Raw genomic sequence first — 13,780 nt, 5'->3', positions numbered from 1 at the left:
TGCACAGTGTATCTGGATATGCTCCTCGAGGGTAGAACTAGTTCGTTTGATACGAACCCATTTGTAAGTTGACGGTTGGGAAGAGGGCCCTGATGCTTATTGTGACGACGGCTTAGCCACTTGGCGCTTTCTGAACTCTAGATCCGCTTGGTAACGGAGTCCGTCCACTTACTTTAAAGCCTTAGCCAATTGGTGGGCGAGACGTTGGCGACGCCTTTAATGAGCCCTCCTCGACAAATTTGGCATGCCTTCAACCAAGGTTTTAAATATCGGATGTCGGGTTCATGTCGGACGGCTGAAATCCATATCGGATAGCGGAAATCGGGGATATATCGGGGGATATGAACTAAATATCGGTTTACCATATCGGGTGATCCGCATATGTATAATATCATGTCCTAAATGTAATCTAAGCATTTATAAATTCAATATAAGCATACTTTATAAATTTTATAGACTTAACATATAAAAATATAAATAATATATGATGTTTAGGATCACTAACCGATTGTAGAAGTTTGATTCTCGATTGCATCCTGAAACAATTTGGGTGCTTGACCTACAAAATAAGAGAACATTGTTAGTAAACATAGAATAACATTTAAAGAATAAAGCAAGTAACATATAAGATATAACATATAGAATGAAGATCATAACTCACAAGATTCATATCAAACATAAGCAAATCAAAACAAACAAACAAGTTTTTAAAGCTACAAATAGTTTATAATTGTTTAACATTCAAGAGCAAATCCATAATAACATAAAAATTAAGATAACTAGAAAGTCTAGAATCAATCTTCATCGTGATCAAAATCAAAAGTAGTATTATCATCCTCATCTGACTCCGTGAATAACGCATCCATCTCTTCTTCCTCGTCATCTTCCATCGGCTCTTTTCCTTTCGATGAAGATGATCCCGATTTCTTCTTTCTTCTATACGTTTGCAACCTTCCACTCTTTCTCTTCCTTGGATTAGCTCCCGAAATATCTCCAACTTGCCTAAAAGTTAAACACTCTCCTGGAAATACTTCATCATCACTATTCTCCTCCTCCTCACCCAACAACCATTCGGTGACTCTTTCCTCATCATCGTAGGCGGTTAAAGGATCTCTATTTGGGACGGCATGCTTGTTCTTCAACTTTGCATTGAACTTGACAAAGACTAAGTCATGAAGTTTTTTATGAGTTAGTCTATTCCTCTTCTTCGTATGAATCTATAAAAGAAAATCATGAATTAGCATAAAAAACTAATCATCAAATACTACAATACAAGCCTAGAAGATGATTAAAATTTAAGAAATAATATTACCATCTCAAATGTACTCCAATTTCTTTCACAAGCCGAAGAGCTAGTTGTCAAGCCCAAAATCTTCATTGCCATCTTCCTTAACTCGGGAGTATCGTTTCCATAAAGCCTCCACCAAGTAACTAGTCAATTCATAATTGGAAAATGTTAGTAACTTATAAATTCAAAAAAGAGGTCAATGAATTAATTTGAATGAAAATATAAATTTACCCGGACAATCACCCTTAGTAGCACTTCGCCTCGCAAATTGATCCCCAAATGATCCTAGGCGTTCTTGATAATTAGGTATTTGATCTCCAATCTTTGTGAAAGTCACATGGTCATCGGGAAAGAGTCTATGCATACACTTGACTATGGCATTCATGAAGCTTCCGTCACCTTCAATGTCTGTGTAAGCTGGGTAATAGTAAAAAGGATTCAAAAAGTAACCCGCTTTATGTAATGTTCCACAAAGATTCTTCTTAAATCTCGACTCAATCATGGACAAAATGGGATTATACTTCTTGTCATCATTCCTAAGGGCCACTTTCAACTCCTCCATAGCCACCAACATGTCCCCATATATAAATCCCATCGAACCGATTTTATCACCATCCGCTCTTCGAAGAACATTCACGAGAGGAGTGAATACTTTGAGAGCAAAGTCTATATTATCCCAAAACTTGTTGCTAGCAATTATCTCCGCAACCTACAAACATAGAAATAAATCCAATCAATGAAATATAAATGATCAAATGAATAAAATAAATGCAATTAAAAATTTTAATTTAAAATATACCTTTTTACCCACTGATGTTCTTGAAAGGCTACAATCTGTCCATTGGTCAGAGATAAACATTTGCCTCATCTCTTTCTTATGATCTCTTAATGACTGTAGAGAAAGGAACGCTGTAGCAAACCTTGTAACTCCCGGTCTCACAAGATCACCCTTAGTAAACTCTCTAAATAATTGAAGAGGCTTGGTGTGATTATATATGAACACTGATACACTCCTCCCCATTAAAATGGCATTACGAATGAGTTTTATCTTAGCTATATCGCACAACATCAAGTTCACCGTGTGTGTAGCACAAGTCGTCCAAAATATATTTGGCCTCTTCTCAATCAATAACTTAGAAGCCGCCATATTGTTTGAAGCTCCATCAGTGACTATCTGTATCACATTTGCCTCCCCTATCTGATCAATAGCCTTGTCTACAAAATCAAAGATATACTTAGCATCGTGCTTATCGGCCGATGCATCATGTGAAGATAAAAAACAAGCTCTCCCAGCAGAATGTACAACTATGTTCATGATGCTTCTAGACTTTCAATCACTCCATGCATCGGTCATTATCGAGCAACCATTGACAACACAAGTCCGTTTAAAGTTTTCAACAATTTCTTTTGTCTCTTCAACTTCCTTTTGCAAACATGTCTCACTCAGTTCATACATGGATGGAGCTTGCAAATGACTTCCAAACAAGCCAATAGCTTGTAACATTTGATGGAAAGAGGGAAGCGTGGCGGTATGAAATGAAATGTCGGCTTCATAGAACCATTTGGAGACGTATCGCAATACATCCTCCCTTTTCTTCTTCTTAAGTTTGGAGTCCATCTTTGGTTGTTTCCCCTTTGCTACTAGTTGGGCAATCTCCTCGGGAGAACGAGCGGCGAAGGAGTCCATTGGTCCAATTACCTTGTGGGAGGATGACGAGCTTCTTTGAATACTCAATGAGATGGAGTTATCCTCCTCCTCATCCTCCCCAATATGCACCTCACTCAACAAGTTATGCATCTTCATCTCCTTCTCATCCCTACTCTTCTTTGCATTATCTAAAATTTTAGAAACTTTTGCCTTAACATCATCGGGTACTTTCACACACGGCACACAATTTCCCCTCTTTCCTGCTAGGTGTTGTTTGAATCGGCTATTCCCGCCATTGAGAATTTGAGTGCAATATTTGCATTTAACTTTACTTGTATCAGAACCAACTCTCTCCCCATATAGCCAACATGGATCTTTACCGCCCGGTTTTGATGTTGTTGGCGGTCTAGTAGATCCTTGTCCTTCAGACGACATGATTCTATAAAATAAGACAAATATAGATTTAGACAACATATTTATAATTCAATTACTAACTATTAATTAATTTTATTTGACAAGGGAAAAATTCAAGGAGGGTTACCTGATTTTGAGAAACAAGCCGTCTTACTCAGCAGTCACCACTCGACAGTCACACAAACTGAATCTGCAAAGTGTAAAGTGCAAACTAAATCTGCAAACTGTAAACAGAAAAAAAAATTATTCACAGAGTTGTTGCTACCAGACTGTCACATGAAGAAGAAAAAATAAGAAAAGCAGAAACTCTGTAAAGTTTAAACATGTAATATTCATATCATAAGATGATAAACAGTGATTATTATGAGAAATCAGGGATTATTAAATGATAAACAAGGTTACAACAAGTTCTCCATCAATCTTTCATATTAATTAATTCAAAATATCCTAACAAAATTAATTCTCGGTTATACAAGAAAATCATTCATGTTTACATATTCTCGGTCTTAAACCCAACCCCTTTTAAACCCCTTTTAATTTACATAAATAAAAAAACGCACAAAAAAAGGAGCCGAAAGTCAGAAGCATTCCTGTTTACATATTCTCAGTCTTAAACCCAACCCCTTTTAAACCCCTTTTAATTTACATAAAAAAAACGCAAAAAAACGAAGACGAAGGCAGTAAGAGAGGCGCTCAGAGAGAGAGAGAGAGAGAGAGAGAGAGAGAGAGAGAGAGAGAGAAGGGGGGAGGGGGGAGAGAGAGACATACCTCATGATTTGGTGCACTCGAAGATGCGGTCGAAGATGCGGTCGAAGGTGGTCGTCGAACTGTCGAAGAGGCGCTGAAGATGAGGTCGAAGACTGCTGAAGATGCAGTCGAAGGTGGTCGAAGGCGGTCGAAGAGCTTTGAAGGCGGTCGAGGCGGTCGAAGGCGGCTGAAGATGCCTCAAGAGAGAGCTGAAGATGCGGTCCTGTAGCCCTAGTTTTCTCTCTCGATTTCTTTCTCGTTTTCTTTGATCGGCTTCGTTTAAGTCACTGAAGAGTTAGCAGCGGTCAAATGGGTTTGGGTTTTGTAAAAACCCAAACCCAATAAACCAACAAAAGCTGAAACCGAAATCACAGAATGTCGGTCGATTTTTCAGAGGTGAAAAATCGGTCGACATGCCCGACTTTTACCCGATATATCCGATATGCTCTAGAAAACCGATATACGACTCAAATAAGCCCGACTCATATCACTAGACTCCTCGATCCGACATATCGGCCAACATGTCCGATATGTCGGCCGCTATTTAAAATAGTGCCTTCAACAGTCAACTCCTTAATAGAGGCGGTGTCCGGATGTATGGCTTTGGCTTCATCGAACCTCGTCGGGTTATCGTGAGGTGCAACTGTAGCAGCGGTGGCGGAGAGATCGTCTTCTTGGGTCTTCAAATCTGAAGACCAACGGATTTTCCTGGAGGAGGAGGCCTTCCTACGCTTGCGAGGAGAGGCGGATATGGAGGAGGAGGAGGAGATGTACTTCTCAAACTTCTGTTGGTCGAATTCGTATTCGACCTCTTCGTTCACCGGGATCTTGATCGTTGGTTGCGTTACGACAGCCTTGGCTGCAAGGCTGTTGGCTCCCACTATGGTTGCCAGCTTGTTTTGAGGGAAAATCAATTTCTTCATTAATGAGTTCATTACAAATTTAAACGTTACAATAAAAAAAAGATAGTCTTTTTATAAGACTTTCAACAAAGATTACAACTTTCCTTTTAAACAAACGCAACAGACGTTTATCCTTCACTGCTTGTGTGAGATCTTAGCCTGTGATGGGGATATTGATATCCGTGGACTACCAAATGATCAGATCAGGTCCAGAGCTTCGTTGATTCGCGAAGGAATCAATAAACCGAAGTAATTATCTCGGCAACAGCGAGACAATCATTCTTCTCGAGGTCACCGCAACGGGGCAATCTCAAGGCAAAGAACTGGGAAGTGTAGATCTGACGAGCTCCTCTTCTTTATGCTGACGAACTCGATCCGATCTCCTCCTCTCTTTTGAAATTCATGCTCCTTCAGTCTTCAATTCAACAGGGCTTCGTCAACGCTCGAGAATTCCCGATCTTTTAAATTGCTCCTTCTTCATGTCGGGATTCGCCAAAGTCTGCTAGCCTCTCTCAAATTCATCAGAACCTTATCCTAGCTCCTCTAAAATTCATGGCTCCCTTCAGATCTCTTTTTATGAGGGTGCTAGGGGTGTATTTATAGGCTTTAAATGTCATGTTTATGGATAGGAATGTCGTGTTTGTGGATATGATCGAAGAACAACCGTTATTATTTGTTTAGGTGGGTTTTCGATTATGTAACAACTTTCATACATTTAAGAATAAACTTACATGTTTATAGATGATCCCAAGGAGTTCTAAAAGCTAATCTTATCAGAAAACACGTCGGGAGCTGACTTGGGCGCGAGTCACTTTGACTGTCTCGCACATGTCCGAGACAACTTGGACTATCTCGGGTATTTTAGTCTTAACTCTCTCTTCTGACCTCAGAATGAGATGATTCAAGATGTGTTAGAAAGATGACGAAGAGATCTACAACTTTTATTTTTTGAGATTTTTATATTCCAATCGAATCATGACCAAAATCTCCATTCTTCTCTAAGATGCCAACATTGTCTCGGAATTCTGAGGTAGTTTGTACTATCTTTGGTATTTTGGCTTTATCTCTCTCATATGATCTCGGAATGAGTTGATCTAAGATGCGTTAGAAATATAACAAGGAGCTCTACAATTTCATATTTTAAGATTCTTCATATTCAAAGCGAGATAGTCTCTACTAAGGCCGAGACACTTGGAGTGTCTCCGCTAAGGCCCGAGGCATTGTTTCGTAAGTTCCGTCCGTTTTCGTCGTATCTTCGTCGTCCGAACTCAGAATTGCACAATTTAAAGTACAAAAGAAAGCCAATGAGAATATCTACAAGCTCTCATGGTTGAATCATATGTAGAGTAGATGGGACACGAGGGGTGTTTCGTCTTTCGTAAGTGAAGCGTAGCTCCTGATCAGTTATTCTGCAGTTCCGTTGCTTCACACGGTTCGTCGATTTACTTCCTACGTTTATCGATATCAATTAAGATTCTATCACTCGGATAGCGACGTTCATCATCTTCTCTCTGTCTTAAGCCGTGTGTGAGAATTAGTGGGCAATTTTTAACGCCTACATGGTCGCCAAAGGATTCCACCAACAATCTGTTGTGGACTACGAGGAGACTTTTAGTTTGGTCGTCAAGTCCACGACGATTCACACTATATATCATTGCCTTGAGTGTATCTAATGGATGGTCTATTAGCCAGCTAGATGTTCACAATGCCTTTCTCTATGGCAAAATCATAGAGACCGTCTATATGTTTTAGCCACCTGGTTTCGTCAATTTGTCGCTTCTGAGTCATGTCTGCCTTCTTATTAGTCTCTATACGACCTCAAATAGGCCCCCATTAGCTTGGTTTCATTGGCTTTTTCTAGCACTAGTTAATAATGGATTTACGGGGGGTTCAAAACTGACTCTTTTCTCTTTTTCTACTCGAATGGCAAGACTTAGTTATTTGTTTTTGTCTATGTAGATGATATTATCATGACAGGTAATGATTTGGTGTTTATATCTCGCCTCATCACTTTGTTGTTGACCGATTTCTCCATTAAGGATTTGGGTCCTCCACATCACTTCCTCGGCATTAAGGTGGTCCCTCAGCCCTCGGGTCTCTTCTCTCTCAGTGGACATATATTTCTAAGCTTCTTCAAGAAGCGCGCCTCTCCGATGCCAAACCAGAAACAACTCCACTCTCTACATCCATAGTTTTCACCAAACTCTCTGGTACTCTATTCCTCGACCCGACCAAGTACCATCAAATTGTAGGAGCCCTTCATTATATCACTCAGACTCAACCAAATTTGTCCTTTGTGGTCAACAAGGTTTGTTAGTTTGTGCATTAGCCAACAGAGGACCACTGGGTGGCGGTCAAACGTATCCTTCGTTACTTGAAAGGGACAATCGTTCATGGCCTATCATTTTAACGTGGACCCACTGATCATCTCCAAGCCTTTTGTGATTCTAATTGGGCTAGATGTCCTAATGATCGCAAGTCAACAGGGGGTTTTGTGATGTTTCTTGGTACGAACCTTGTCTCGTGGATGTCCCGCAAGCAGCGCACCGTTTCCTGTTCATCTATTGAGTCCGAGTACAAGGATCTTGCCGACACGTCGACCTAACTGACCTTGCTTTAGTCACTCTTCTCAGAAATCTGTATTCCTCTACATTCCCCTCCCGTACTTTGGTGTGACAATTTGGGGGCCACCTACCTGTCCGTGAATCTAGTTTTCAACGCACGGACGAAGCACATTGAGATTGACTTTCACTTCATCCGTGACATGGTTGCTCATCGTGACCTTCAGGTGCAGTTCATTAGCACGCAGGATCAGCTCGTGAATATCATGACCAACTCGTTATCCAGGACCTGCTTCGAGTTCCTATGATCCAAGCTGCAAATCATTTCATGCCCTTTGCTTGCGGGGGCGTATTGAAGATATTGTATGATACTTATAGATAATATAGTTAGATATTCAGTTAGATATTTAATGCTATCTTTAGAGATTTTATTGATATTTTCCATCTCCTGTAACCTCTCTATATATACGCATATGTATATTGATTAACGCGATGTACAGAAACATATCATTCTCCAAAGATTAGTTCATACCGTGAATCCTTCGATGTAGCGCGTTCCACTAAACATGCCTACAGACATGGAACATTGCATTTTGTGATTCCTATTCTACAGTTTGATTGATATAATTTTTATGTTAGAATATCAAATTAAAATATTAAAATAAATGAGGTTAATAGCATGCGTTTTAGAAGTGTAAGGGTCATAAGTTTAGAAGGGGAAGAGACATAGGTTATGGAAGAATAAGAGTAACTTACTCATTTATGATATTTATCTTTATGGCATTAAAATAGGAGTTTAATTTGTGACTATTGGTATGCCTAGACGTTTTTGTTTTGAAGCCTATATAAAGGGCTATTGTAATCCTTGCTTGATATGAAGAAAGAAAATTAAAGAAATATAAGTGAGTTCTTTGTCTTCATTTGAGAGAGTTCTAAGTTCGTAAACTTAAGAGTCAACAGTGGTATCAGAGCCACGAGTTCTAAGTTCGTAAACTTAAGAGTCAACAGTGGTATCAGAGCCACTTGATCCAATTTTCCCATTCTTTCTTCTTCTCATGGCTACCACAAATAATTTTGTCAATCCTCAAGTGCTCAAATTATTGAAAGATAACTATGAGAGTTGGTCAATCCAAATGAGAGCCTTATTTGGTTCTCAAGAGTTGTGGTCAATCCAAATGAGAGCCTTATTTGGTTCTCAAGAGTTGTGGGAGCTGATCATTGATGGGTTCACGAAACCTACACCAGAAGTAGAAGCCCTTTGGTTCTCAAGAGTTGTGGGAGCTGATCATTGATGGGTTCACGAAACCTACACCAGAAGTAGAAGCCCCCTATACCGCCAAAGAGAAGAAGGTTCTCAGAGAGCAAAGAAAGAAAGATGACAAGGCTCGTTTTCTACTCTACCAAGGGTTGGACGAGTCTACTTTTGAGAGAGTTGCCGAAGCAATGATGAGCAAGGAAGCATGAGAAATCCTTGCGACCATCTACAATGGTGTCGAGCGGGTGAAGCGAATTCGCTTCCAAACTTTGAGGGGCGATCTTGAAGTCGCTCAAATGAAAGATAAAGAACAAATCTCCGATTATTATTCATGATTACTTCTAATTGTGAATAAAATAAGGAGAAATGGAGAGAAGATGGAGGACATCCGAGTGATGGAGAATGTGAATAAAATAAGGAGAAATGGAGAGAAGATGGAGGACATCCGAGTGATGGAGAAGTTGCTCCGATCCCTCACATCAAAATTCGGATGGAGGACATCCGAGTGATGGAGAAGTTGCTCCGATCCCTCACATCAAAATTCGAGCACATGGTGGCAGCAATTGAGGAGTCAAAAAATTTGGAGGAGATCTCAATAGGGGAGCTCTTGGGATCTCTTCAAGTTCATGAACAACGAATGCAAAAGAAGGCTAGTTCCATAGTTTTGGAGCAAATACTAGACTCAACATTTACTCTAAGAAATCAAGGCTCATAAGAAAGAGGTCGTGGTCGTGGTCGTGGTAGAGGCAGGGGACGTGGTCCCCAACAGCAAGCCACTCAAAATCAAGTGGAGACCCAAAGATTTAGAGAACGAGGACGAAGCAATCGTGGAAGATCCATACCTGGGCGTGAAAGCAATAAGAATGTTCAATGCTATAACTGTCATAAGTTTGGGCACTATGCTTTAAATTGTTGGCACAAAACTAAAGACCAAACTAATCTTGCCGAAGCAACAAATGATGTGGGTAACAACTCTACGCTTCTTCTTGCTAATGATGATTCAAGTGTTGAGAATGATGCTTGGTACCTTGACTCGGGTGCTAGCAACCACATGTGCGGGAAGAAAGAATTTTCATGGAACTCGCAGAAAGAGTTCATGGAAGTGTGAGCCTCGGAGATTCTTCAAAACTCCCGGTTGAAGGAAAAGAAAAGATTAAAATCTACCAAAAGGATGATAAGCCCGAGTATATTTCCGATGTTTACTATATTCCTAACATGAAAAATAATATACCTCGACAATATCCGTAGTTGGGTTAGCTGCCAGGAGATCACAAATAGCTTGCCCTTTGACCGACTTTTGTTGCTTAAAGTGTAGGTCGTATTGGGAGAGAAGTAGGGCCCACTTTGCTAGCCGTCAATTCATGAAAGCAGGTTGTGTCATGAATATTCTGACTGGGTTAACATTGGAGATGACGTAGATAGTCTGTCCGACCAAGTAATGTTGCATCTTTTGAATAGTGAATACTAAGGCGAGACACTCCCTTTCGATCATCGGATATTGAGATTCGGCGCCCACAAGGGTCCGACTCAAATAATATACTGCTTGTTCGTGACCATTATCGTCGTCTTGTGCAAGTAATGCACTTAACGAGTGGCTCGTCGCCTTGACATAAATCAAGAACGGTTTGCCCGATTTCGGTACGACGAGTACGGGGGGTTTCGAGAGATATTCTTTGATATCTTCGAATACTTTTTGACAAACGTCGTCCCATACAAATGATACACCCTTCTTTGTGAGCCGGGAGAATGGTTGATATTTTCCCAAAATATTCGAGATGAACCGACGGATGTAAGCCAGTCGTCCCTGTAGTCCTCTAAACTCCTTAAGGTTTCTTGGGCGTTGCAACTCGTTAATCGCCTTCACTTTATCAGGGTCAATGTGAATACCCTTAGTGGTGACGATGAATCCAAGGAATTTGTCGCTGGACATTTCGAGGAAGGATTTGGTAGGATTCATCTTTAATTAGTGAGTTCGCATTAGGTCAAACATCGTTTTTAAGTCTTTGATGTGATCATTCTTATCACGACTTTTCACGACTAGGTCGTCTTCGTAGTATTCGGCAGTCTTTCGGAGATGCTCCTGAAAAATCTTTGACATGGCTCTCTAATATGTGGCACCTGCGTTCTTTAAGCCGAAGGGCATAGCTGTGTAACAGAAAACACCGAGAGGTGTTCTAAACGCGGTATGCTTTTCATCATCCGGATGCATCTTTATCTGATTATAATCAAAAAATCTGTCCATGAAGGACATTATCTCAAATCCACACGTATTGTCGATGATAACATCTGTGATGGGAAGAGGAAAATCGTCTTTCGGGCAGGCGGTATTAAGGTCTCTAAAGTCGATACAAATCCTGATTTTCCCATTCTTCTTAAGGACCGGGACAATATTGGCGAGCCATTCAGGATGTTGCTCCTCCCTGACAAAACCTGAATCGATAAGCTTTTTAACTTCGGACTCAATTGCCTTTATAATTTGTGGACGAAACCGTCTTTGTTGCTGTTTGACAGGTTTGACATCTGGCTTAATATTGAGGCGATGCATTACCACATTTGGATCGCGCCCTAGCATATCCTAGTAGTTCCAAGCAAAAACATCGATGTACTCCGTGATGAGAGCAATTAGCTCTTCTTTCTCACTTGGTGGGAGGCTATCGCTAATGAATATCGGTTTTTGATTATCCTCATTGCCCATATTCACCTGGATTACTTGGTTCTCGGTAGGGGGTTTCCTTTGTTCAAATCTATCACCGTACTGCATATTCAGATGATGAATCCAAGGGTCTTCCCAAGTTGGCATTTGGTCATCTTCCTCTATTGTGGTAGGGTCGACCGTAGCCATATTCGACATTAGCCTTTTGAATATATCCCCAAGACTAGCGTTGGAGTCCCAGGCTAAAGAATCGGAAGAATATCCATCTTTATCTTATTAGCAATTTGATCAATGACCTGCCAACAACACTCGTCCTCGGAAGAGGAGATATTGCCTAAACCTCTTCTGTGACTATAATAGTTATCGGGTTTCCCTTTCGGTACATAGGCCATACGAGGTGGAACTCGTGGACCTCGACCAAAACAGATACCCTCTCCGAGTGCGAAGTTATATCCGTATCTCTCCATGAGATTACATGCTTTTGTGTCATATCTGAATAAATAAGGGGCTGCTTTATCATCATCCTCATCTTCTTCAAAGAAGTGATCTGGTATTGAAAATTCCTTCCCTTTACTGTAAACGACTTCTTTTTCACCCCCTGTTTTTGCAGGAATGACGAGCGTTGTTCCGAACGAATCCTAAACATGCTTCTTAGTCATGCAAGACGATTGAAGCGGTACATGTAAATTAGGGTCATCGTATAACTCTTTCATAATGTTATCAAGACACAACGAGTACTCTAAATCATCATTTATTGCTACTTTTTTGGCAAGTTACCAATTACAACTACTATCCAATGATTCTCCATCGTCAAGATTGATTATAATGGGTACAATGTCATTAAGTACAAAACCACCGTCGTAATCAAACCCAACTTCGGTATCAGCTTCTTCTCCATTGTCCGTTCCTTGGGTCGATGGTTTAGTATCGGATTCAGCACCGTAAAGAAGGGAGTCAGTAAAATAATTTTCTAACCCCTTAAACGGTTGCTTATCCGTGACCATCGTCTTGACTTTATTATTCGTGTCTACATATTTGAGACATTGATGGAGGGTAGAAGGGACTATAATATTACCGTGGATCCATGGTCGACCCAATAGTAAGTTATAAGAAGTCTCTGTGTCAATCACATAACATGTAACTTCCGACTTCAAATCTCTGATCTGGCACTTTACTCGGATTTTACCCAATGGTCTGGACCCATTGGTGTTGAATCCGTAGATCGTAGTACCCATGAAGGCTAGCTTACTAGCCGGTATTCCAAGGCTATACATTAACCGGAGTGGCATGATGCTGACAGCGGAATCCGGATCGACTTGGATCCGGTTGACAACGCTGGAGCCAATGTGCCCAGTGAAATACAGGGGTCGGTCATGCTTTGAATTCTTCGTCTGCATGTCCTCTTTGGTGAAAGAGATGCAGGAAAAGTGGTGGGCCGCGAGGTTGCAATGTTGGACTGACGGCTCTGGCTCTTCAGGCGATGGTTTGATCTGAGTCAGGAAAACATCAGAGTGGCCAAGGCTTCTTGTAGTGCTTCCCTTGTGTCTTTCGAAAGATGCAGCAGCTCATATAAGATTAATCTGGCTGGTATATTAGCTAATTGTGCCATAATGTCAAAGCGATGCGGAGTACTTGAGCTCCCCGGTTTATCTCTTCCAATCGGTTGATTGAATCGAGACTACTTTAGGTTCTGAACCTCTTGGTATAAGGGCTCTTTCCCCTTTTGTTGAGTCTTCTCCGCAACTACTGGTACTGGGAGAGTTGTGACCACTCCCTTTCTGCTAATTTCTTGGAGGGAATAGTTTTGGTTACCCCCTGCTTAGTTAACTGCTCGGAGGCATCCGGATATTTGAAATGATATTCATTTCCACTCCGGGTTACGAAGGCCGGTTCTCCGTTGGTTACAAAGACCTCTTGTTCATCTTCAAAGAGTAGGAAAGCAGGGATTCTTTTGTCATCTTCTCCTGGAATAGCAGAGGCTCCGCAACAGGACTTTCCTTTACCTCTTGATTTCTTCTTGGATGACGATCTGACCTACTGTTCATCTTCAATCAGATCGGGATGAACCTAGAGAATCTCGCTATTTGGGGTTGTGTGGCACAAGTCCTTTCTGGCGTTATTTATGAGGATCGTCATTGATGGTCTTCACCGCCACATTCATTATGGGGTTGGGCTGAAACAAATTCAAAGGAACAGATCCAAAGCTGATTGATACCGCATTCGCACCTACTTTCTTCTCCTTAGACTGTTTTATAGTAATGACCCCAACATCGATCAAAGCCTGGATTTTGTCGTTGAGGGCGTAACAATAC

The 13,780-nt window shown here is 40.9% G+C and overlaps 1 protein-coding gene across 1 annotated transcript; it reads right to left on the bottom strand.

Annotated features, from left to right (window-relative positions):
* LOC109836551 lies at positions 795–2,603 on the bottom strand. The gene is made up of 4 exons (XM_020404477.1): positions 2,088–2,603; positions 1,520–1,997; positions 1,313–1,431; positions 795–1,217 (listed from the first exon to the last, which is right to left on the bottom strand). Exons 1-4 carry the CDS (start codon positions 2,601–2,603, stop codon positions 795–797), a joined length of 1,536 nt encoding a protein of 511 aa, XP_020260066.1.

This window comes from Asparagus officinalis, chromosome 1 (assembly GCF_001876935.1).
Source record: "Asparagus officinalis chromosome 1, Aspof.V1, whole genome shotgun sequence".
Lineage (NCBI taxonomy): Eukaryota > Viridiplantae > Streptophyta > Magnoliopsida > Asparagales > Asparagaceae > Asparagus > Asparagus officinalis.
Note: the sequence above shows the minus strand (reverse complement) of the source record. Positions and strands in the feature narration are given on the sequence as shown.